We start from the raw sequence: 27,708 nt of genomic DNA on the forward strand, positions 1-27,708 counted from the left end.
CACACATTCATTACAATACACAACATCAATAAATGCATAAAGCATAAAACCTCTCAATAAGATGTGCATGCCTAATTATTATGATCAAAATATTAGTGGTGTACGGAATGGTCATAACACATCAAAATGACCGACCTCAGTCACAGCTGACGGAGTGACATGCATTGACGACATGCTGGTGCTGGAATTAAATAGGAATTTTCTTTGTTTTGACTCAAATTAAAAGGCAGTCAGGGGAAAATTATGGGGTTACAAATTACAGCAATGCTAGTGTTGCTGTCATTACACAGCATAATATGAAGTCATTTATAGTGTGTAGATTACCACATCTTTACCCCCCCATATTTTTCATTCTCCTTTTTGGATGTAAAACCTCGCCCCCCCCCCCCCGATATTTTTTAATACCCTTTATGGGATGTCAAACATTAACCCCCAGATTTACTTCCCTTTTTGGGAAGTAAAATAATTTGACCCCCTAAATTTTGCCCCCAGTATTTATATATTGCCCTTTAAAGGATGTAAAACATTACCCCCCCATATATATTCCCATTTTGGGATGAAAAATATTTTGACCCTCCTATATTTTATCCCCATTTTTACCCCCACCCCACCCCACCTCCCCCACCATATTTTTTAATTCTCCTTCATGGGATTTACAACATTTACCCCCCCATATTCATTCCCCTTTATGTGATGTAAAACATTTGTCCCCCTATATTTTAACCCCCCCACCCATTATTAGCAACCCCCACCAAGCTATTATAAACCCACAGTGTTGCCGTCCCCTTTAATGGCTGCTTGTAATTAATTTGATGTTGAAATATAAAAGTTGCATTTGGTCTACTGTAATTTGTATATCCTCACCTTCCTCCCTTGTCCCACAGCAAGGAACCCATCAGATGTCACTGATAAGTTACCGCTACCCACAAACCCTAAACCATCAATGATACAACCAGAGTTGATATACTCTGGCTTGCCCACCCCGTTCCATGTGTATTTGTACACACAACCCTTGCTATAACCCTGATCCAAACAAGCAGTATATATTTCTGTGCCATTATTCCTAAAGGAAACAGCCTGGAATTCCCACCCATCAGGTCTCTCTACCCTCCATACATCCTGCCACACATCAGATAATGCCCTCACTACCATCACGTCCAAACCCACTACCAGCAAATAATCTGATGTCATACTCATATGGTATGGAGAGAAATCTATTTGTACACTGGATTGTTGTGTAAATTGTGGCAATCCACACACTATAAATGACTTGTCACCCTCCATTTTAATGACAGCAACACTAGCATTAGCTGATATACACCATGGGGATTTATTATTACCCTGAATCGCATATTTATTGATCTTTTTATTAGATTCATAGCATGGGTATTGATACACATACGGTATGTCATTACATATCACCAGCATGCTGTCTGGCATGCACTCACTCACGGCGACACCATGGATGCGCTTCCCTAACCACTCCCAGGAATACACTGTGTATGCCAGAGTTGAGTTGTTAGCAGACACAGTGTACACCTGTACACATCCATACGTACACACAGCCAGCTGGTTGTGACTTATCATGTGACATGCATTCACACCATACATGCCAGCTCGTACTGTGTGCAGGTACTGCCATGTCATACCTGTAACAGAAAACAGATAAATGAGACAAAATGCATTATTTCACATTAATATTTGTATTAAATCATGAAATGTGTCAACTACATTATACTATTACTCCTAAATGATTACATTAATGACATCATATTAATTATAATCATGTTCAAATAGTAATAAAAACAAGAAAATAATTGGTGGTCTGATAATAATAAATACATATTACCAGACTGCCGTCCCCTTTTTTTTTTAAAGAAGAAACTAAACAAAACTTGTATCAGGATGCAATAATAATACAATGTAATAACAATAACAACAATGTAATCAACATAAACAACAATATAAACAACAACATAAACAACAACAACAACAACAACAACAACAACAACAACAACAACAACAACAACAACAACAACAATAATAATAACAACAACCCTATCAATGTAATACTACTAAATTACTACATGCACTAATAATAATATTAACACACTCTCTAAATGGAAGCAAAGTATTTTTAAAACTATTTACTATTTTTATTTGAAGAATTTTTTTATATATTTTTTTATAATAAGGATGATTGGCTGATCATTTGAAATGTCACTTTTTAAATGCTCAATGTACGTATATGTACCAAAAGCCTTATCCCCATTTTCTATATGGGTCTATGGTATTGCAGCTCAGTCACAGTAATGTTTTCCGGGGGCAGGGGTATTCAGGGCTTCCAAATTAGAAACAAGGCATTTCTCGAACCATGTGTCTCGCCTGCTTTCGCGACCGCCTGCTTTCGCGATTAAATTTAGCAGAAGTAAATGAACCTGCAACAACCCATGGTGATTTTGCCTGTTCAATATGAACTTGATTGGACCAATATTGAAATTTGACCTTCGACCCCTAAATTTAGCTGGGCATGATTACCTGGCTGATGGTGACTGTACCCACCAAGTTTCATGCCCATCTGACAGTTTTACTAATTTGACCTCAGATGACCCCTGGTGACCCCAAAATGACCTTCCAAAAATTTGGCTCTAAATGTTGACTGTACCCACCAAGTTTCATGCCATGTGACAGTTTTTAGTAATTTGACCTCAGATGACCCATGGGTGACCTTGGATGACCCTGAAATGACCTTCCAAAAATTTATCTTTTAATGTTGACTGTTCCCACCAAGTTTCATGCCCATACAACAATTTTTAGTAATTTGACTTAAGATGACCCCCGGGTGACCTTGGCTGACCCCAAAATGACCTTCCAAAAATTTGACTCTAAATGTTGACTGTACCCACCAAGTTTCATGCCAACACAGTTTTTAGTAATTTGACCTCAGATGACCCCTGGGTGACCTCGGATAACCCCAAAGTGACCTTCCAAAAATTTGGCTCTAAATGTTGACTGTGTCCACCAAATTTCATGCCCATACAACAGTTTTTAGTAATTTGACCTCAGATGACCCTGGGTGACCCCAGATGACCCCAAAATGACCTTCCAAAAATTTGACTCTAAATGTTGACTGTACCCACCAAGATTCATGCCCATACAACAGTTTTTAGTTGGCTGACCCCAAAATGACCTTCCAAAAATTTGACTCTAAATGTTGACTGTATCCACCAAGTTTCATGCCCACAGTTTTTAGTAATTTGACCTCAGATGACCCCTGGGTGACCTCGGATAACCCCAAAGTGACCTTCCACAAAATTTGGCTCCAAATTTTGACTGTGTCCACCAAATTTCATGCCCATGCAACAGTTTTTAGTAATTTGACCTCAGATGACCCATGGGTGACCTTGGATGACCCTGAAATGACCTTCCAAAAATTTATCTTTTAATGTTGACTGTTCCCACTAAGTTTCATGCCCATACAACAATTTTTAGTAATTTGACCTAAGATGACCCCCGGGTGACCTTGGCTGACCCCAAAATGACCTTCCAAAATTTTTGACTCTAAATGTCGACTGTACCCACCAAGTTTCATGCCCACACAGTTTTTAGTAATTTGACCTCAGATGACCCCCTGGGTGACCTCGGATAACCCCAAAGTGACCTTCCAAAAAATTTGGCTCCAAATTTTGACTGTGTCCACCAAATTTCATGCCCATACAACAGTTTTTAGTAATTTGACCTCAGATGACCCTGGGTGACCCCAGATGACCCTGAAATGACCTTCCAAAAATTTGGCTCTAAATGTTGACTGTACCCACCAAGATTCATGCCCATACAACAGTTTTTAGTTGGCTGACCCCAAAATGACCTTCCAAAAATTTGACTCTAAATGTTGACTGTACCCACCAAGTTTCATGCCCACAGTTTTTAGTAATTTGACCTCAGATGACCCCTGGGTGACCTCGGATAACCCCAAAGTGACCTTCCAAAAATTTGGCTCCAAGTGTTGACTGTGTCCACCAAATTTCATGCCCATCCAACAGTTATTAGTAATTTGACCTCAGATGACCCTGGGTGACCCCAGATGAGGCACAAACAATTTCATAATTTCAGGGTTAAGACCAATCTTCAAAATCAATGCAATATAACAACACAAAAAGACACTATGTTTTAACTCTGTACATTGTTGCACCATGCATTATAGAAGTCGTGTAAAGGTCTCAAAATATTCATAATGTCTATATAAATAAAAGGAAGATTGCCATCTTGTGCGCGAGTGTTCTCCGAATTGCCTTGACTTTCGACTCTGATTTAGTGGTTTATTGATCGGGTACATATTGCCATTATTTCATCGGACATTCGTTTTTGCACAAATTGTTGGTAACTAAGAAAATAACATAAAAAACTGCTGTGTTGCTATGCAAAATCGCATGCAGTGGCATTGTGGGTAATAAGGACAGTGTGAATCGCGTAGTATAAATATTTACATTCAAAAACCATACGCAGAGCAACATTGCCCCGTTTTCTGCCAACTGCGAGGTGGCCAAGAAATGATTCAGGCTATCTAGATGTGCAACAACGCATAATTTATTAATGATCTTACGAGCTTTTCACCCCTACGCAGAGCTACGCGCCCTATTTTCCGCCACTGCATCGAGGTTGGCAGCCAAGAGATTAAGGCTACGACGCGTGAATCAGGAGACCGAGGTGGAGGCAGTCAGTGTACAATTTCATTATTTATTCTAGGCCTATGAAACGTCGTTTAGTTTTACAGCCAACTTCATACAGGAGATTGAGGAATATAATACGGGAAATTCATTTGGTTGAAAACGGTCAAGAAATATGGTTAAAACTGGGTGGTTTTTTTTTCCCGGGCTTTTTTATTGTCGAAACTCAGTGGTAGCGCGTACCGTAACTAAATGGCAGTGCGTTGGCGTTAGTGGGCTGGGGTACAAGGGATGTGACGCGCACGCACGGGGCGCATATGCATAGGCCAACTTTCCATGCCAGAGAAAAATAATTCATGAATATGCAGGTCATCCCTTGATTTCCACGCATACAGATTGTTCAAATTCAATGGTCTACACTATCCATATAGTAATGCCCTCCCTAAGCTGAGAATGGACCATCTCAATCGATCTGTGTCGAGGTCGCAAACTCTTTTGGTGGACCCTGATTACCTTCGAAATAAGGCCAAAATGATTGAACTCTTGAATTTGAAAAGTATAAATCATGTCGAGTCTAAGAGTGTTTTATTACTTTTCTTTGATGACTTGGGCCAATTTTTTAAATTTTTTCGACTATCTTAAAAAACAATTACCGTAAACGTTCGCCTAATGGCGCACCTGGGTTCCCTTGCCTTGGGGTAAATTTCTTGTACAAATAGAGAGCTACCTCCTCTAAAAATCCCAACAAGAATTAAGGGCATGGGCCCTTATTTGCTGGTGGGATTTTTATTGGAGGCACTTTTAGTTTGTGTCTAAAATTCCAGTTATGTCAAGGGAGCCGATAGCGCCATTAGGCGAACGTTTACGGTATCTAAGCTAATTGAACAGACAGTGTAATACCATTTCACACCCGGTCTATAACCTGGGATTATATTACTACCGGAAAATATACTTGCAAAAAAAAAAAAAAAAATCACCACAAAAATACATGGAAATCAGGGTCATCAGTAAACTAAAATGACTGAAAATGCACCCCATAACCATGATAACTAAACTAAATGACCGAAAATGCACCCTGAATCTGTCACACATCCTCATACACCTATTTCCACTAAGAACCCCCTGGGTCTTGTCTCCATGGTCCCTAGGCTGATTCCCATACACCTATTTCCACTAAGAACCCTCTGGGTCTTGTCCCCATGGTCACTAGGCTGATTCCCATACACCAATTTCCACTAAGAACCCCCTGGGTCTTGTCCCCATGCTCAGTAGGCTGATTCCCATACACCAATTTCCACTAAGAACCCTCTGGGTCTTGTCCCCATGGTCACTAGGCTGATTCCCATACACATATTTCCACTAAAGAACCCCCTGGGTCTTGTCCCCATGGTCACTAGGCTGATTCCCATACACCTATTTCCACTAAGAACCCCCTGGGTCTTGTCCCCATGGTCACTAGGCTGATTCCCATACACCTATTTCCACTAAGAACCCCCTGGGTCTTGTCCCCATGGTCACTAGGCTGATTCCCATACACCTATTTCCACTAAGAACCCCCTGGGTCTTGTCCCCATGGTCACTAGGCTGATTCCCATACACCTATTTCCACTAAGAACCCCCTGGGTCTCCCTTAATGTAATATATACATTAGAAAAGGCTTAAAACCAACTATTAGGCCCTGAATCACCAGCTGTTGAAGCTATCATCATTGAGCCCCCAACTCTTGAAGAAGTAGTTGAAGTAATAGCAGCCATGAAGACCAAACAAGGCAGCAGCATTGGACTGTGCTATAACTGCTGAAGCACTTCAGGGAGGAGGGGATAGCATGATTGATATAATCCTCAAATTCTGTATGGAAGTATTCTCAATGCTCACACCGCCACGTCAATGGGTCACAAATGTAATCACTCATGACAAACTACCATGGTATTTCGCTTATGTCCATTGCCGCAAAAGTGTACAACAAGATCCTTTTGAACAGGATCCGACCTCACATTGATCCTTTACTGAGAAGCAACCAGGCTGGCTTTAAATCAGGTCACAGCTGTGCTAGCAAATACACATTTTGAGGAGGATCATGGAAGGCTTCAAGGAGTACCAACTTCAATTGACAGTCACTTTTGTGGACTTCAAAGGACTCCAATAGTGCCGTTATGATAGATGGAAGTATCTCAGAGCCTTTCCAAGTAACAACGGGAGTGCTTCAGGGTGATGTGTTGGCACCATTCCTGTTCATTATCCTGGTAGACTAGCTTCTGAAGAAATCAACTTCTGGAATTGACGCTGGAATTGTTACCTTCTCACGTCGGGCAAGCAGGTATCCTGCTAGGATGCTGAATGACCTGGATTTTGCTGATGATATTGCCCTGTTGGAATCTTTCATAGCCCGGACCCAGTTGCAGCTTACTAGGACTGCAACAGCAGCAGCAGCTCTAGGCGTTGTCATCAGTGCACCTAAGACAGAATATATTATGACTACAAACTGTAATGCCAAACCAGCACTTGAAGTCTATGGTAGTACCATCAACCATGTCACAGACTTCAAGTACTTGGGTTCCAAGATGGGCTCCAGTGCTGGAGATCTAAAAAGAAGAAAAGCACTAGCCTGGGCAGCTTTCTGGAAACGGGAATGCTTTTGGAGAAGCCCGTCCCTGCCAATCGAAACAAAAAATCAAGCTGTTTGAGACAACTTGTGTTACTGTCTTATTCCTGTTCGGGTGTGAGTCATGGGTAATCACCAAGGACATGGAAAACAAGATCAATGCCTTTGCAACATCTTGCTACAGAGTCATGTTAAACATCAAGCGTGAGGATCAGATTCCAAATGAAACCATCTGCAATCTGACCAACACCACTCCACTGGTTGTCAAAGTCAAGATTCATCAACTCAAATTTCTCGGCCATATACTGCATCTTGAAGATGACGAGCCTGTGGAAGAATATGCCCTTTATATTCCACCATGCTGCAGCCAAACAAAATTGTTTTGCTTGCCCAAGATCGCAATAGTTGGAGAAAGCTTGTAGTCGCCTACTCCGCAGCCGACTGATGATGACGAGGCCCTGATTCATATTTAATCCTGATTTAGGCCTGGGAAATAGATTATCTGTGAAAAATGAGCAGGACCTGACTTTTTATGAAAATTTGGCTAAACTTTCTTGAAACAAGTTATTTGTGAGGTGGCGTAAGCTGTATGGGCTATAGGGTGATCTAGTCGGCATTTTTCTGGAAAAAGTCACTGGACTCCGTATATTTTCTCTACACTGGATGTCTTTATCTGACCTTCAACTTGCAGAAAGTGTAAGGTTTGAAGAACTGAGTCGCTCCGGAGTCAAGAAAATGACGTTTTCCCAGACCCTGTTTGCACAGGAAGTCAATGGAGCCTATTTACTGGTGTGCACCTTGTAGTGTTCTTTAGTAAAATCAGTACAAAATACTTGAAATCAGTATTAGTTGACAGCTGTGCCAATGGTGTGTTGAGTAGCTTTTTTGTGACATTTAGTAATGTCACACACATCTGCATGCAAAAAATGCAATCTAAAGTACCAAATAAAGTGATCATTTATGGATAATTTTGTTCTGTGTATTTTGATACCTGATTTGGCACGATCCAAATTTATTTCCCAAGTTATACCGAATTGAATGGAAAGGAGAGCTTTTCAAAAATGACAAATTGGGGCTCTTCTAATGGGCTCATAGCGTGACAGATCAGCACTCACTCACCGTACTATTTCCTCCTTCAGGGGGATTCCTACTGGCTATTCTCACAGGCTCATTATAGCCTGATAGAGCAACACTCACTCGCCATGCTCATAATTAACATATTTTGAGAGAAAGGCCTATGTAAATTTTGCCACTTTTGAAATTGCTCTATTTTGTACTCAAATTGGTATAACTTGATAAAATAAAATTGCATCAGTTCAGTTCAGTTCAGTTCAGTTCAGTTTTATTTTCATCTCAACACACATACATATAAATAACATGATATAAAAAAAAACATTTTGTAATAAATTAGTAACAATGCAATGCCAAATAATTTATAATTGAGATACCAATATTAATATTACAAAATAATATTTTAACAATGTGGTATGAGACTCATAATGAGAGATGTGGATGCCACAGAAACGCAAAGCGTGTAAAGTTGTGGCACCCATTTGAAAGTTACAGACAAGTCTATAGCTTAAATACAATATTCGATATTTATAAGGTTACAAATTCTATGAATGCCATAGACAGACAACATAAATTCCGAAAAATCAATGAAGCATAAAATGCGAACTAAAGCAGCGCATGTAAATCCATCATGCAGGAGAAAGCACTTTAAACATCATCATGTAAATATCCATTGATGAGGTTTTGTTTGAATGTTTTTTTAAATACTGTAGGAGACGGGATGAGTTTAAGGGATTGGTCAAGATCATTCCAGAGGAGAGCACCATGTGTTTTGATGGTGTTGCTAGCAAAAACCGTATTAAATAATTGGATGTGAAAGTCTTTAGAATGTCTGGTATCGTGTGTATGGATGTCGTCATTAGTAGTAAAGAAGTTGTCGTAGAGGTCATTTGGTAGCATTTTGTAATGAAATTTATGCATAAAAATGCTGTTTGAAATTTGAAAATGTCATGGATCTTAAGGGCATTTAATTGGTGGAAAAGTGGGTCAGTGTGGGCGAGCCACAAAGAATTTGTGCATCCTAACAACTCGCTTTTTGTAGGAGAAAAGAGAATCCAGATTGGCGTTGTTTTTATCTGCCCAGACAATTGCACAGTAAGTTAAATAGGGAAGCACAAGTGTATTATATAAGGTTTGCAAAGAGGCCTCCGGTAGAAAAGGCGGACTTTACGTATAATACCATTATATTTTGACACAATTTTAGTGATGTGTGTAGTGTGTGATTTCCAGCTGAGGTTATCATCAATAAGTAGGCCTAGAAATTTGGTAGTATGAACCAGATTTAATTCTGTATTATCTATTAGTACTTTTATATTGATTTCAGATTTATTATTGTATTTATTTTTAAAAAGCATATAATTAGTTTTTTGATGTTTAGTGAAAGTTTATTTAATTTAAACCAATTTGATATTAAAATAAGCTCAGCATTAATGATTGATTCGAGGTGATGGTGATCTTCATGCGAAAAAAGTATGTTGGTATCATCTGCGAAAAGGATAAAATGTGGGATTTTGGAACACAGGGAAGGTCATTAATATATAATAAGAAGAGGAGGGACCAAGAATTGACCCCTGTGGAACTCCATGAGGTGATATTCGTGAGAGGAGAAACTGCTTCATTAAATACACACATTGTTTCCTATCACTGAGATAATTTCGAATCCATGTATTGGCCAGACCTCTGATACCATAATGATCGAGTTTGTTCAAGAGGATGTTGTGGTTTAAGGTATCGAATGCCTTACTGAGGTCAAGAAAAATGCCTGCAACATGATGCTTTTTATCAAGGTTTTCTGCAATTTTGCAATAAAACTCATTAATGGCCATATATGTGGATCTTTGTGGCCGGAAACCAAACTGATGAGGACTTAGAATATCATGAAGTGAAATAAAATTTAAAATACGATTATAAATAACTTTTTCAAGAAGTTTTGATATTGATGGTAGAATTGATATAGGCCTATAATTAGAGAAATTGTGACAATCATCTGCTTTAAAAATGGGTGTGACTTTAGCAATTTTTAGTTTTGAGGGTACGATACCGGATGATAAAGATGAATTGAAGATGTGGGTGAGAGGAATACTTATTTGAAGATGATTGATTTTAGAAGATTGGAGCTTATTCCGTCTGCACCAGAGCTATAGGTGTTGTTGATTTTGGAAGAGAGCTTGATAATTTCCTCAATTGATGTTGGAGAAAGGAAGAGGCTTTTGTTGTTTGAAAAGTCATTGAAGGTTGACGGGGAATTATTATCGGGTTCCGGATTTTTTTCTGCCAATAATGGTCCAAAAAAAATAAAAAAATCATTAAATTTCAATGCAATGTCTTTATTATTAGTGACTTTATGACCGTTAACGGTATCAGTAAAGAAATCAGGAAATTTCGTTTTTTTATTCCTACCTAAGAGTTTATTTAGAGTTTGCCACATTTTTTTCATGTTATGACTGTGAAATTCAATTTCTGATGTGATGTGCAGTTTCTTTGAGGTACGAAGCAGTGAGTTTAAGTAGTTTCTATATTTATTATATTTCAATTTATTCTCCACAGTGGGCTTAGAGATATATTTTTTATAGAGTCTGTCTTTAGTTTTAATCGATTTTATTAGGCCACTTGTAATCCATGGTTTCCGAGGTGATTTTTCCTTAGATAATTTAGTTATTTTGATTGGACAATGAATATCATACAAGGTGGTTAATTTGTTATTGAAATCATTATAAGCACTTTCTGTGTCATTGTTGTTTGTAATGAATGACCAATCCACAAGTGCAAGAGCACTTTTAAAACCTCTGATGTTATCTGGTTTCATTTGACGTGACTTTTTAAATGATGTTTTCTTGGATGTGTTATGACGTGAATTCCTATTAACGAGGGAAAATATTGGAAAGTGGTCAGAGAGGTCGGTAACAAAAATACCAGACTTAGTTACTTGTGATATGTTATTGGTGAAAATGTTATCAATGAGGGAAACACTGGTGACTCCATTTTATTTGTTTTAATACGTGTAGGCCTATCTATACATGGGATGAATTGGTACGAGTAAAAAAGATGGACAAAAGTATTTACTTCAGGCCTAGAATCATATTTTAGGAGATCAATGTTGAAATCACCAGTGATGTAACAGGTTTTTTTCTCTTTAGTGACGATGTTCAGTGTATTGTCTAATTGCATAATAAAGTCATTCATAACAACAGTATCAGGTTTGTAAACTACTCCAACGATGGTGTTATGGGAGTTGTTTGTAATTTCAATAAATAATGAATCACAATCAGGGCAATCAATTTTTAAATCATGTCTAATACGATAATGGAATTTAGGATGAATGAAAGAGGCGCCCTCCGCCAGTTCTTCCTCCTGGCCTGATGCAATTTTCGTTTGAATAATCATTGAGATCGATGAGATCCAAGCGTCCTCAGATGACCTAAACCATGTTTCGGTGAATGCGTATATATCAAACTGATGATCAATAGCTGGAAGATAGTTTGGTACATCATTGGCACGTTTCTTAAGGCTTAATGCATTGAGGTGGAAAAGAGAAATTTCAGTGTTTTTGAAGTCAGTTGAGTTGAAAAGCTCAATGTCGAAGTAATTGCAATCAGTAATCATGGTGTTGTCAATATTACATGATTGATCGGATGTTGATGAATTTGGGTTTAAAGTGCTATCAAAAGTAGATGGATTGAATTTGACATGTGACATAAAATCGGACAAATCAGACGTAGACATAACGAATAATAAATATACAATGCAAAAATATATATATATAATAATATATATATACAATCCAAAGTGAATAGGAATTGGATTATCTAGAAACAAAAGTAAATTAAAAACAGTTGGAACAGATGAGTCAAGCTCACTTATACCAAAATGTGAGGAATATGGGTGGGCTGGGATAATAATAAATACTGATAATAAAAGGGTAATGGCTGGATGTTGGCTAATATACAAAGAAATATACTTCAACATGATCAAGATACTCAACATGTCATGAACATAAATATATAGAATAATGAAAGAACAATTGGGAAGTGTATGTACACGCCTATCAATATACCCCAATATCATGAATTAATTTCAGCTGAACATGTCATCAGTAATGTAAGGTACTGTCAAATATAAATAAGTATAATAGATATCAATATAGGCTGAACAGCTTAAGGAAATGTCTATGAAGTATACACTCCAAATTTCAAGGATTTAAAATAAATCCCAAGGGACCGCGATTAGGGACCAATCAAGTGCCAGATCCAAAATCAAATCTTTAGGATTCAAAATTAAATCTTTAAGATTTAAAATTAAAATCCACAAGATTGATTTCAAATCTAAAATCGACCGGTCCCCAACCACAGTCTCAAGGATTCACTTTCAAATCCTTGCAATCTAGAGTGTAGGCCTACTTGCACTCTGTTGCACTGTATTTTGTGGTATGGTATGAATACCAAGATCTAATAATTCACCCAAATTGAGAAAGAGAAGCACAGGAACAGAAGGCAAAACATCGCACAAGTAGGACAAATATCAAAGACAGTAGACACCGCCTGTATGCAATTCATCAATCATGTGTACAAAGCAGATCAAAATTAACTAATTATAATAATGAATTCATAATAAAGTCAATTAATATAGCTTACAACTTACTACTGATTAAGCATATATCGTGCCAAATGAGGTATCAAAATATGCAGAACACAATTCTCAATTATTGACTACTTCATTTGGTAAATTTGGTTTAGTGTCTGAAAAATTTTGCCAGACCTTTGCCACTAAATCATGTCAGCTTGCCAGTGCAGAAGAATCTGCTCCTGAAGTTCAGCATTCAGCAACTGCTCAATGGAAAAGATAGCCTTCAGGGTCGAAGCTTCTCAGGAATCTGCAACCAGGTAAAGCTAATGGCCCTGATGAAATCCCTGCAAGAGTCCTGAAGGAGTACAGCGCAGAACTTTCATTACCACCCAGCCTGCTGTTTCAGCTTTGCTTCTACAAGGGAGTTTTCCCAAACCAATGGGAAACTGCATCTGTCATCCCTTTCCACAAGAGAGATTTGAAGTCCAAATCCATCTATGTACCACCCCATTTCTTTGCTCTGCATCATCAGCAAGGTCATGGAGGCTGTTGTACAGAACCAACTTCAGGAGTACCTCCTTGGAAACCAACTGATATCAGATAGACAGTTTGGATTTAGGCCCCACAGAAGCACAGCTGACATCCTCACCATTCTGACCCAAGAGTGGTACAATTCCCTGGACAAAGGCAACTAAGTGTGCCTGATTGCCCTGGACATCAAAGGAGCATTTGACAAGGTCTGGCATAATGGCCTTTGCTCAAAGCATATGGCAAAAGGAGTATCCACCAAGCTGCTCACCCTGAAGCTATTACTGCTAGCCTGAACAGATAGAGACATGGAGAAAATGAGGATCTGGGCAGGCTGATGGAAGGTGACCTTTGAGCCATTGAAATGTAAGGCAATGACAATATCAAGAAAAAGGAATCCAACCAAGCTAAATCTTCTGTTTGGCACCACCGAACTGGCTGAGAAGTAGGAGCTTGAGTCTGGAGATCTGGGGAATCACAGTTGATAGCAAGCTGTCCTGGACAAAGCACATTCCAAACATCTCATCCAGAGCAGGACAGAAGCTTGACACTCTGAGGAGAGTTGCAAATAAACTTGATATCTGAGGCAGAACAACTGTTTACAAGGCTCAAGTTTGCAGTGTGATGAGGTGTCTGGGATGGGTGCCAGCACCCCCACTCAAAGATTACCAGACTCTATTAAGAGGAAGGCCCCTACAAATCATAGGCATGAGTAAAGAGGGAGCAAGTACAGAAGCTGAACATCACATCTCTCCATCAAAGACATCAAGTGGCTGCAGCAACAGTCCTCTACAAATTGCACACCACCTTGTGCTCACCAGATCTGAAGGCACTCCTACCAAAGCCATTTGTAGTCAGAAGAGCTACCTGGTCCAGCTTGTCCATGCCTTGCCATGCTCTCACAGTACCAGTTTCTAGAACCATATCTACTGGCATGACCTTCATCCACACTGCAGTACATGTTTGGAATATGGAGTAGTCAGGGACATATCTGACAATGGCGCACCATCCTTCATGAGCAGAGTAAATAAGCATCTTATTTCATGTGTCTGATGCTTTCCTGTACCCTTCACTAAGGTGCTGTGAACCACTGATTGCCCTTGTGGTTCTCTTTTATAGTGCATAGGTGCCTAGATAAGTTCTTGACCTGTGTCACTCCTCATGAGCTATTGTTCACTCTAGCATTTTATAAAAAACAACTATTGCTTTTGTTATAAAGTCCTATTGTAACATTTCCATAAAAATAGTTTAGTTTTTCTTTTCCAATAAATGTAAGCTTTTACTCTCAGACATATCCTCTTTTAATTTTGAGCCGAACAAATAAGGTAAAGCAAAGAAAATTGGAAGTTACTACAAGCGCCAATGTCGCCAGTGCATGTCACTCTGTTGGTTGTGCTATGGAACGATCCTTTGATGTGTGTGACCATCCCGCACGACATGTACGTACCATGTTATGAACATCGTGTATGCATTTGACTAATATTTCCATCGTAATAATTAAACAACGGTTCCTGCGCTTTATTCATAATCTCGGATTTTGACAAAACTACAGCACCTAAAGATTTCAGACCACCAAATAGTATTATACGGTTGTGCGCCCTGAGTGCATTTCTCAGAAAAAACCTTGCATGGCCTAAAGTAAGCATTTAATGACGGTCAACCTGTATTTTTTCCCAGTCAGAGGGATCAGGCTAGGACTAATTTCAACCATCATAGCTGTCGCTAAGAACTGAGTCGCTCTTGCGAAGAAAAAATGATGTTTTCTTAGGCAAATTTAGTACATATCTCTATGGGGACTTATTTGGTGGTGTGATATCTGCATTGTGTATAGCAACATTGGTGCATAGGTGACACACTTTGTTTGCATCTCTGTGGTAGAAAATTGTAATTTACAATAATATTCAACCAGATTAAGTCCCAGATTAAGTGCTTTTCTTCTGTATTGGGTAAGTTTTCTGTTAAATGTAGGCCAACTTTAAATTGGGGGGGTACTAGATATGGCGACTTGGAAATTTGCTCAAAAATGGCTTGAACTGAAGTGTTGACTTTAAGCTTACAGCAATATTCTTACACTGAGCTGAGCTTGATCATGCTAAAGTACATGTAGACAGCTAGTCTAGAACATTCAACTTGCACATGACATTATTAAAGCCGATAAAATGTGTATTACATTGCAAATTTCAAAAAATCAATATTATTTGATATCAGAAGGACATTCTTCGTATTCAGAATGCAATTCGATATGTCTGATGTGCTCTAATGTCCCACAATAAATACTGTCCAATTAAACATTCATACCCCACCCCTTAAGCATTTGTGACTACTTACCAACAAGATTAACAAAGAAAACCCTGAACAAAAAAGCCTTTAAAAAGGGATGCTGGTGTCCACATAGACATATCACCTAGACCTATGACTGCCCATTCCTTACCACAGCGGGAGGTGAAGCCCTGTATCCAAGGTAATATTGACGGATTGACGGGGTTACTAGGCGCGGAGACATATTGCATACGTGTCTGACGCGTTCGTTTGCATGATTGCTGCGCCGTTACCACCCGCGTCAAATGCAACATGTTCCATAGATGCGAACATGTCTGCTTCTTTGCGTTGGGTTGCGCCCTTGTCAAAAATTGTTGCTATGCAGTGTTGACTTCACTACGCGAAGCAAAGTCATTGGTCTAGGTACTTGTTTGTCTGGGGGTGTCCATGAGTAAGTTTAATTATGGTGCTGCCTACTTGAAAATTGATCTGGATATATTATCATTTGTTTCAACTCTTACATGTGCCCTGTGACTCAATTAAAAACATCTAAAAGATTGAGATGAAAAAAATTAGGCCCTGCCTAATTATCATATCTTAATGGTGCTATCTTCAGTAGATAGCATGTGGTTAGCAATGCACATGCTGTATTGATTTGAGTCAGCATCATACTTAAACTTGAATTATTTAACTTTTAATGGTCAAGATATGTTGAGATAGGCTGTAGATGATGTAAAATAATCCTTTTGAAAAATATTTGCTCCCTTCAGATTTCACACCACCAAATAGTATTATACGGTTGTGCACCCTGAGTGCATTTCTCCGCATTCCCTGCATTAAAATGAGCAGAAATTTGCATAACTTTGGCTATAAATTTGGATTGGTCATAATTAGTAATATCAAATCCTGCAAGTGTACCACAGATGAGAGAGGTCGAGTATTTTTTAATGAATTTAAGCAGTCTTTTCTATACAGAAACACTGGCACGATTTTGAAGGTAAATTAGGTAATTCCCAGACATCACAGACTTCGAGGGCCAGTCGTAAAAAAATAATGACGGTCAACCTGTATTTTTTCCCAGTCAGAGGGATCAGGCTAGGGCTCATTTCAGCCATCATAGCTGTCGCTAAGAACTGAGTCGCTCTTGCGAAGAAAAAATGGTGTTTTCTTGAGGCAAATTTAGTACATATCTCTATGGGGACTTATTTGTGGTGTGATATCTAAAGTCTTAATTTTTGCAGGGTGTGTTAGTTTAATATTAAATAAAATCAATCGAGTAAAAAACAGACTTTTGAAAAACATTGTAAAACCTTGTTTGGTGTACAAACAAGTAATTCCAAGTCTACCATTGGGTCTAACATTGTGCCTTTGCATATCATGCCACCAGAAACAAAGTTTTGATCAGTAATGTAACAAAGTTGTGTGAATGTAGTCAATTAAAATCTAAGTTTATCAGTTGCATAATGTCATCCATGTAATAAATAATACAAACATTTGAACTATCTGAGCAACTGGAATTAATTTTATGAGTGGGAAATTTTTACATCTAATCCTGGATGTATCATCAGCCCCCAGATCCAATATACACTATTTTACCTCTATGAAGGACATAAACCGCTGAGTGCACCAAATCGGTGTAACTTACTACTTTAGGAGCTTACTTCTTTATTAGCTACTCCGCAACTGCCAAGTATCTTACTAAACTAGTATTTTTGGGACTTTAGTACTACTTCTTTAGTATCTTGATTGGGGCAGTAAATCCAAATCAGCACCTTTAATATCACATTTTTAAATACGCGGTCTTACGTCGACAATTAATTGTTATTCAATTTAATGAGTGGGAAATTTTTGCATCTAATCCTAAATGTGATCATCAGCCCCGGCATCAGCCCTACATGTACTACTGATCCAGATATATACTATTTGACCTCTCTATGAGTGACATAAACTATTGAGTGCACCAGATTAGCATAACCTACTAGTTTAGTAGCTTAGTAGCTACTCCGCAACTAGTATTTTTGGGATTTCAGTACTACTTCTTCAGTATAGTGAATATTCTCAGTCATCCAGTCGTTAGAATCACAAAGTTTTGAATTAAATCAAATACTGGAACTTACATTTTTTGCAAGTCTGAAAACATCAGACTTCATCAGGCAACTGACCTGCTGGGCTGGTCATGTGACACTTTGAGACGGCTAGGGAGCCTCGTTGTTTAAGCCAAATAACACCCTACGTGGCAAGCTCGTACAAGTAAAGGACAAACAATCAAAAGAAACACGCTCAAACTTAGTGTAATGGATTAGTGGGCGGTGACGCTGATTGTTCTGCTGCCTATGTTGGCGAAACAAAACAAACCTTGAAAGCTAGACTCAATCAACATAGGAGGCCCAGCACAAACGAGGCCCAGAACTCCGCCGTGTACCTTCACCTTGAAGACACTGGTCATAATATTGACACCGAGGACGCAGTGATTCTCAATAAGGAGGAACAGTGGCATAGGAGAGGCATCAAGGAAGCCATCTGGGAAAGAGTAGAGCAGCCATCACTTAATAAGAAAGGGGTCTGAGACACAACTTATCTCATGCATGAGACCAGGCCATCAAGACGATCCCTAGCCGTCTCAAAGTCTCACATGACCAGCCCAGCGGGTCAGTTGCCTGATGAAATCTGACGGTTTGAGATGCAACATAGCAAGTTGCAAAAAATGTAAGTTCCAGTATTTGATTTAATTCAAAACTTTGTACTTCTTTAGTATCTTCGTTGGAGCAGTAAATCCAAATCAGCACCTTTGATATCACGTTTTTAATCACACGGTCTTACGTCAACAATTGTTATTCAATATTAATAGACAGTGTCATGAAATACCCCGGTAAAAACAAAATCAGTGTATTTTGCGTGCCTTGTGATTTTGGAGTAGGCCTATTATAATAGGTTTGATTATGATATCTATTCTGTCACACCATGGCAGAAGGGAATAAACCCACCGGGGTGGGGACAGTTGTAGGAGGGGGCAAAGACAAACAAAATTCTGGTGGGCATCAGTTTGTTCCTGTGTTATTGTGATAATTGCTCGCGAAACGCGAAAATAGTTTTCAATTGTATACCATTATAGCCCAAAATTAAGGTGAAATTTTTTGTTTACTATGCCAATATTCAAGTTTACATTATTTTTGCCCAAATAAGGGTAAAATTGTATGTTTACTGGGCCAATTTTCAATTTTATACGGGGTCAGGGGGTTGAAATTTTTAGGGGGTTGGTTTTAAGGTGTTGACATTTTCTTTTGTGAGGTTGGTTTTAAGGGGGTTGGAATTTTTTTTTTTGAGGGGGTTTGAGTTAGCAAACCATCTCATTAAAAGGGGTTCAAAGACCACCTTAGTACTCAGTTCAAATGACCATATGTCACAATCAGCTGCAAAATATGTGTCTCATTTTAGGCCTCTTGTATAATAATGCCTCCCCATTTATATACAATTTTAGTATAAAGGTTTGCATTTTTCGAAAACATCACACATTTCACCTAAATAAAAAGTTTTTTTAATGATATTTGGTAACATATTCCAGCAACCATTATACCTTTGCTTCATTGACTACTCAAAGGCATTCGATTGTGTGCGGCATAGGCAGCTATGGAGAATAATGAAAGAAATGGGGTTCTCCGAGCATGTGACCGATCTGATTCGCTCATTATATCACAACCAAGAAGCCACCGTTAGAACAGAGAGTGGAGACAGTGAGTGGTTCACTATTGGCCAAAGGCGTTCATCAAGGATGCATTCTGTCACCGTACCTTTTCAACACATATGCAGAGTACATCATGAGGAGAGCATTTGTTGGTGTTACAGGTCAGGTGTCAGTCGGAGGACGAAAAGATAAACAACCTCAGATACGCTGACGACACCACCCTTATTGCAAAGTCATTTAGATGAGCTTCAGGACCTCATAGACAGAGTAAAAGCAAGCAGTGAGGAATTTGGGCTGCATCTCAATGTCAAGAAAACAAAGACAATGATCTGTGGAGGAGATACAAATCAGCAAGTGAAGGTGAATGGAGAAGTTGTGGAACAAGTTGACACTTTCAACTTTCTGGGATCACTTATAGACAATGCAGGAGGCATGCAGTTCACAGGATATCAGAAGATGCCTAGCCATGGCAAGATCATCCGCAATTGCTTTGACAGATATATGGAAAGACAGAGGCATTTCTAAAGCTACCAAGATTCATATTATGGATGCTCTGGTTTTCCCGATTACCTTGTATGGTTGTGAAACGTGGGCGGTTGGAATGACAGATAAGAAAAAGATCTTGACTTTTGACCAACAAATTTGTAAGAAACCAAATTGGAGACCATGCTTCCATGTGCCAAAAACAGATCGTTTTAAACTGGCGTATTTTGGCCACATTTCTAGAAGAGATGGTGACAACATTAAGAAGATAATTATGCAAGGTCACATAGAAGGCAGTCGTAGAAGAGGTAGACAGAAGCTTAGATGGACTGATGGAATTAAACAATTAACAGGCCTTTCTCTCGTCGCAGCCCACCGCCTGGCTCAAGACAGAAGCTGCTGGAATACCATCATCAACAGGGTCACAAAGGGTCAATCATGACCCATAGGACCACGACGATGGTAACAATGTGGCGAAATTGTTTTCAATTTGGCCAAAATATCTGACAATCGTAGGCATGGTACACTATTCAAGCATTAACCGGATGGTGTGCCCCAGGGGTGGGTATATACAGCGTTTTGTGATAGTGTGTAATTTTCCAGCCCTGAAACCAGGCGAACCGGGAATGGAAGAAACAACATGATAGTGGGGCATGTAATTCCTCAAGGGTCGGGAAATATACTTAAAATAAAATCTCATCCAGTTATCAGGTTAAAATAAAAGATTATTATTATGAGGAAAGAATTTATTTCTGTGTTGTATCCAGCCGTGTGGAGGGAATATTTATTTGGCACAAAACTTGCAATTATTCCCAATCCTAGCTGATAAGATAATTTATATAGCTAAGTATGTAGGCCTATATTAGAGATAGAAGATATCTTGAGTTTTGAAAACCAGACATGAAAATATTTGTATAGATTCGAATTATTACTTAGTGTAGTAGAATGCAATTGTCATAAATATGTAAGGCATAAAATAAACACATAAAATAACGGGACTTTGACTCTATAGTGAAATTTAAATGGTAGGCCTACTATAACTCTGCTATCTACTGAAGATAAAAATGGAATCCAACATGCATTCGATAATCACTATGTGACACATCACAGGGAATGAATATTGATTGACTGATAATTGATTGATGGATGAGCGGTTATACTAATTAACAATGATCACCACCTTCCAACTGCCTCGTCCCCCCTTCCAGAATAAATGACATCACCGGCATTTCAAGAGATAATGTTTTTTCATGGTGGCAACAAGGATCTCATCGCTTATGATTTACCATTTCCTCAAGTGTTTGCCATTCTGAATATTTGTACTTTTATATACATGTAGGCCTAGACAGAGAGCGGAAAAGTGATGAGTTTGTGATAGATGGACAGCAGATTGAGGAGGTGAAGCAATTTGAATATATGGGTTCAATGATTAACAACAGTGGTGACAGCACAACTGAAATTAAGAGAAGACTGGCTATTGCAAGGACAACTGTGCAGGGCATGTCAAGCATATGGAAAAGCATAGGCCTATCCATTGACCTCAAGGTACGCCTACTTCGTGCAACTGTGTTTTCCATTGCCACTTGGGCTATGACCAAGAATGATAGGAAAAGAGTAGATGCTTTTGAGATGTGGTGTTACAGGAGGCTTCAAACAAATTCCTGGATCCTCGACAAGATTGGTACAAGTCTAACCATCAGAAGCGGCATAATGGAGAGAAAGTACTTTGGCCATATTGTCAGGAAACATGGAGGTATAGAAAAACAGATTTTGCAAGGGGCTATGGAAGGCAAACGAGGAAGAGGACGTCCACCAACATCTTGGACTAATGACGTGAAGCTGGTTTCTAACCAAGGAATGCAACATGCAACGCACTTGGCATCAGATCGAGTGAGATGGCGTACTCTTGTGAAGACCACAGCAGCGCTACACAGCGCCACCTGACACAGAGAGGGATAGGCCTACAATTCAGGGTGATGTCATTTTCTTCCGAAGGTGGGCTAAATATTTTACGCCCCCTATCTTGGGTCGAAAATTTTTATGACCCCCCCCCCCTTCCGCCTACACAAACTCAAGACAAATGATACATTGCGGAACTAAGGCGCGTAGCGCCCCAAAACTTTAGAGCAAATTAAGTGAGCGGAGCACATTAAAGTTTTGATTGTAAGTGCAAAGAAAGCGTGCTGAGCGCGTAAAAATGTTGCATTATGTAACTAAAGATTGTGCGCACATTTTGATTGTTAAGCTAAAGAATGCGTGCGCAGCGTGTCAAAATTTAGAGTCACCAGCCCTTTCTATAACCCCTCTATTTTGGGTGTTAAAAAAATTATAACCCCCTTATTTTTGGTCTTAAAATTCTATGACCCCCAGTATATTCATGACCCCCATATTCCGAAGAAATTGACAGCCCCCTTAGCAGTAACAAGGTTTCCATAGTTCCAGGGTTAAGACCAACCGTACTTTAAAATGTTCCGTCAGTAGGCCTACACGAACGACTTGCGCCCTTGCATACAATACGCTCCACACACAAAATATGCTCTATTGCAAAATATCTTATTATATACTTTCAAAATCTCATCAATATCAATGATTTTCTCCTCTATCTATGAATCGATTTGCGTACTCGCCAACTTACTCCTCAAAAGATGAAGAGTATGTTACCTAATAAATAACAATAGCTGCGGCGTAACTTTACTAGTCTAGTAACTTACGCTCATTTGGAAGTCACAAAATTCCGAGAAACTCGCCAACTTACTCCGCAAAAGACGAAGAGTAAGTTGCAGAGTAAATAACAATAGTACTTACTAGTCTAGTAACTTACGCCGATTTGGAAGTCACAAAATGCGAGATACTCGCCAACTTACTAGACTAGTAGCTTACTCCAAAGTTATGCAGATTTGGTGCACTCAGCGGAAAATACTATAAACAAATGTAATAAACCAACCAGTTTCGCCAGTTGTTGGTGAGGCTACTTGACTCTACTTACTTTCTGTTGTTGTGGAAGCTACTGCTTTGTCATCACTGCCAGATTTGGCCCCCAAGCCACTGTCGTTTCCTGAAGCCAATGTATCTGTGGTTTTACTCCCTGTTGTAAGTGTAGGAGCTGCTGCTTTGTCCTGACCCCCCACACTTCCAGGCTTGGTCCCACTGTCGTTTCCTGAAGCCAATGTATCTGTGCTCTTACTCCCTGTTGTAGGTGTAGAAGCTACTGTTTTGCCCGCATCAACACTATCCAGTCCAGACTGGGCCCCTAAATCAACAAAAAATAAAAAAATAAAATAAAAATTAAGCTACACATTACAGTATGTGATCTGGCAGTCCACATGAATAGTAAGGCCTCAAGGATTTATTTCTTGTAGATTTTCAAATGGATGTACACAAGTCATATTCATGAGGATCTGGTGCTCCTTTCACTCTCTGGTGATCATGATTATACTAAACAGCTGATTGTGGGATTGGGCAAGTAACAACCATCCATGCTTTCAGTTTAGTTTACATTAAAGCCACTATACAGTGTAATTTTGAACAATGAAGCAATGATATGTAATGGGGGTGTGTGTGTGTGCTGTCTGTGATGACACATTGGCAACTCTTTTATCCCGACTTGAAAGTGTTGCACTGGGTAATTAAATATTGGGTGTATGTCTGCCGCATTCATGATGGTTTGAGCTCTGATGCTTATTTTGTCTACATAACCGGTAACGGTGAAACTAGACTATACTTAGGTCAGCAAGCTTTGAACAAATCAGTTTTGATCAATTCAGAAACAGCAAAAGTGTTGCTTGATTTCAATGGCTCCCTCTAGGGTTGCCTGGTTTTATACTTATTATTGTGCATCGTTCCCTGCCAGGCTTTTTAATTGACGTTTTAATTGTATAATTGACTGAATCACTCATCATTGGGCGAATTGATGTTACGTATAGAGGGGTGGCAATTTAAAAATTGAGTTATAATAATTATTGTTACAGAGATAATGTTGTGTATTAATTTCTTTCAAATTCAAACAAACAAAATGTGGTTCAAACAGAGTGTTTATAATAAGATAAGAGTACTGGACCTATCTGCAATTCACAGTCATCTGCCAAAATTGTGAGTATTAGCATACTGGATCCGCTATGTCAAGTTGACTCTACACCCACACAAATTTGGTATCTCAGGAAAACTGAATGATTATTCCAAGGTCATTTTCCCTTTGTTACTTGAGCTACTGAGCAGTTATTTACATAATCTTTATCAACTAGCCTAATGGACACAGGATCGACACTTTACACCCGTGCACAATAGTGGCTGTTAGTTATTTATGCAAGCAAGCAGTTATGATGCTTCTCCTTTGAACACATAACCGAGGATGTTGGCAGTGGAATTTCCCTTTTGAAAAATGGTAAAAGTGCTGGTATTGATCATTGATGGAATACCAGGTGAAATGTTTAAATGTTGCAGTGACATTCTGGTTTTAATTATCACTAAGATTTCCAGTGCTAATATCATGACAAACATTCCTAATGACTGGAAAAGGGGCATTATAGTCTTTCACAACAGTTTTTTTGAAAGATAACTACCATGCAGTATCTCTCCTTCCAATATTCAGTAAACTTTTCACACATGTACTTATTTAATTAAATTGGGCAAATAAGTTCAATGCTATCACGGAAATGCAAGGTGGATTTTGAAAAGGTTTCAGTACAACTGATCATAAATTCACACTTTATATACTCGAGGAGGAAACAAGATAAACTGTGGTTCAAATTAAATAACTCAAGTTCAGCTTGGAATTGCTGGTCTTTTTAAAATATACTTAAAGTCCCATTCAGTGATCCCAGCACAGATGTAAACAAATTGAATTGTTTATAAATTGCTTAAAAGTGAAGTCATTCAAATTGTCATTTGGTATTTTTAAAATGAAAAATTTGGCAAAAAACAGTAGTATTGACTAAGTTGAAGCCCCATACAAATACATGTAGCTAATTTATATCTATAACAAATTACCGAGTTGCAAAACTTTTCGTGATAAAAACTCGAACGGTGGTGATGCAACTGCAAATTTCACTTTCACTTCTACCAGTTGACTAGGAAGAACTACTAAAACCACGATAAGAGGCAGAGCGGAGAAGAGGGATGTGAGCTAAGGGGGAACAGTGGAAAGAACGGGAGGATAGGAGCAAAAAACCGCGTATCATTTAAGAGGCAGAGCGGATAAGAGGGAGAAGAGGGGTGTGAGCTAAAGGACCCCAGTGGAAAGAACGGGAGGATAGGAGATAACACGGGGGGGCAACAAAGAAGAAGTTGATTAAAATGAATAAAATTAAACGACTGACTAATCATAATAAAACTCGGAGGGTGGTGATGCATTTGTAAAATTGCATTTATGTACGAACCGCGAAAGACGGGTGACCGCTAGTTACATTAATTACAGATTAATATCAATGCCTTATTTTTTCTCACAAATACTTAGCTTTTGACTGAACCACTAGCAAGCTATGTTAGCACATCTATGATAATGACAAAGGTACCAAAATCTGAATTTTGATGATTTTTACGATCATCCGGATGAGGAAATCACTGAGTGGGCCTTTAAGCAGTACTGCACCAGTATATCATTTTGTGTTAAAACAAGGTTTTTGGACCAAGATGAATGTCAAAAATATGAATCTGTTCATACAAAATATTGTAAAACTGTTCTTAGTATTCCATACTTTACCACAAAAAACAGTACACAGTCAGAATTAATAGGTAAATTTTCATGTGACCCAGAGTACAGCGGGTGGTCTACCAATGTATTTGAATAGGAAGAATTCCTCCTTTGATGCAAAATAAGTAACTTGTCGCAAGTTAATAATATTATGGTAAGAGTTTCCGTAGATAAATATTTTTTTCCGTAGGTAGATATTTTTGAAATTACGTTTTGATGATATTGTGAAGAAATTAAGATTGCATGATATTTAATAAATTTGCAATACACGAATTTCTATCGAAATTGCAGCCCAGAATACCATTCCAATTCAAAATTACTAAGACTTGAATAGCGAGGTCACCGCCGGGGGTCAGATATCAGGCTCGAGGTCACACTCACATTGATAAGCATTGGTCACATATCCAGAAAATTTTCCCGTGAAAATATACCCATTAATGTTGACAAGAGCAGAATTAGGTCAATTTCCATGCATTAAGACTTACAAGAGAGTGATTTCATACTGGTTAAAAATCATCAGCATAGATCCAAATTGCATCCCACTGAAATGTTATTTTTTCTCAAACGATTGGATGGAAATGGTATTGATATAAAATTGGAACAAAATAAGCCTAATTTTTTTTTGGTCGAGCTATTAGTTTTAAAATAATAGACAAGATATAGTTGAGTCCAATATTTTTAAACTCAATAAATCAAGTTGGGGGTAAAGCATCCAATTTTATCATTATTATTTTTGATTTCAATACTTTCACACACCTGAATTCATGTAAAATCCTAAATTATCATAGTTTTGGACACGTTTGGTTTTGAAAATCATGTTCAATTTTTGAGTGCTTCTGAACAAAGATATAAAGGTGTCTATGGTCAATACTGGGGATCTATAACACTCAGAACACCGCCATTTTTATAAAAAAAATTATAAATTATTGAAACTGGATTTGATGGAAGATAACATCTAAGGATATCATTTCATTACGTAAGGTGTAAAAACCAAATCGATAGACTTTGCCAGATTTTTGATTTAAACGATCAGAGGATGAATTTCAATTTTGTCTTGTTTGTCCTAGGGCTAAAAGCAGAGGATGATTTAAGGAAGCCCCATCATGCACTGCAAAAGTGTTATCACTAGAGTTTCAACTGTCACTTTACTTTTCAAATCCCATTGAATTCTGTACAAAAGATGTTGTTTTAGAACTGTGTGTGTGTCATTATTATTTGGTCGATTTCAGAACAAAAGTGATGTGTGTTTAAAGGGTAATTCACACCTTCTGTAGATAACATAAAATGTGAAATCGACCAGCATGTTCACAGGGTTTTTAATTCAAATATAACTGTACAAATTCAAATTTAACCATGCACTTCTAGGCAGCATAGCAGAGCAGTGGTGTCATGTTACTCACACTGTTCAACTGCTGCACAGTTAACCAGTGGGGTGTTGGGTAGTAGTTAAATCATCCTCTGGGCTAAAAGAGAAACCCTCTTGTCACGGTCTCTCTTTGCCAAATCTTCCAAGGACATAATGTATAATTTTTGTATTTCTCCACAGACCAGTGGGCTAAAGAGTTTATAAATAAACCACAGTGGGCATATTTTTGCTTAGGAAATTGTATTTGAGGTCATTCATTTCATTAGGCTGCGAAGCAGCGACTACTAAAAGTTTCTCCATGTACTACGATTTGAAGCCAAAGTAGTAATGGCATCTGGCAGTAAAAAGTTGGCAAAGTCCCCCAACAGTTTTTGCACATAAGACAAGTAGGATGTTCTTTGCCTTCCAGGTCATGCTCTCGGATTCCTGAGGTCTTGGTCTCTGACTGTGAAGCCAAAGCTCCAAAACTGGTAAATGGTATTAGTTGGTTCATAAATGCCATGTGCATGCTTATAGTATTTTCTTCTGCAGCAAAAGTTCTAGTTGAAGGTATTATTGCAAAACCACATGTAGTTAGGCCTATTTAAAAATAATTAATACTTGCTGTTGGTGCCTACCTTCAGGATAGCTCTGGATGTCCTTTATGATGCCAGGCAAGTTTGCCGACATGGAGTTTTCAGTCTGTACATCATAATAGAGTAAGCTGCAGATTAGAAGTCCTAACCAACCATCAGGACTGTGCTTGTCAAATTTTAAAGGAATTATTGGTTTTCCTTTGTACTTTGCATACTGGGCCTC

At 38.6% G+C, this 27,708-nt stretch overlaps 2 protein-coding genes across 2 annotated transcripts in view; both read right to left on the reverse strand.

The window, feature by feature from the left end:
* Positions 1–693: 693 nt before the first annotated feature.
* On the reverse strand, positions 694–27,698 carry LOC140149680 (uncharacterized). The gene is made up of 3 exons (XM_072171755.1): positions 27,528–27,698; positions 22,842–23,105; positions 694–1,649 (listed from the first exon to the last, which is right to left on the reverse strand). Exons 1-3 carry the CDS (start codon positions 27,577–27,579, stop codon positions 841–843), a joined length of 1,125 nt encoding a protein of 374 aa, XP_072027856.1. The 5' UTR covers positions 27,580–27,698; the 3' UTR covers positions 694–840.
* The window catches only part of LOC140149662 (uncharacterized), a 102,490-nt gene continuing 102,453 nt past the window's right edge, over positions 27,672–27,708 (reverse strand). Inside the window, exon 35 of the mRNA XM_072171740.1 lies at positions 27,672–27,707. Coding sequence (XP_072027841.1) covers positions 27,672–27,707 — 36 coding nt within the window. The remainder of the gene's footprint in view (position 27,708) is intronic.

Source organism: Amphiura filiformis, chromosome 4, assembly GCF_039555335.1.
Source record: "Amphiura filiformis chromosome 4, Afil_fr2py, whole genome shotgun sequence".
Taxonomy (NCBI): Eukaryota; Metazoa; Echinodermata; class Ophiuroidea; order Amphilepidida; family Amphiuridae; genus Amphiura; species Amphiura filiformis.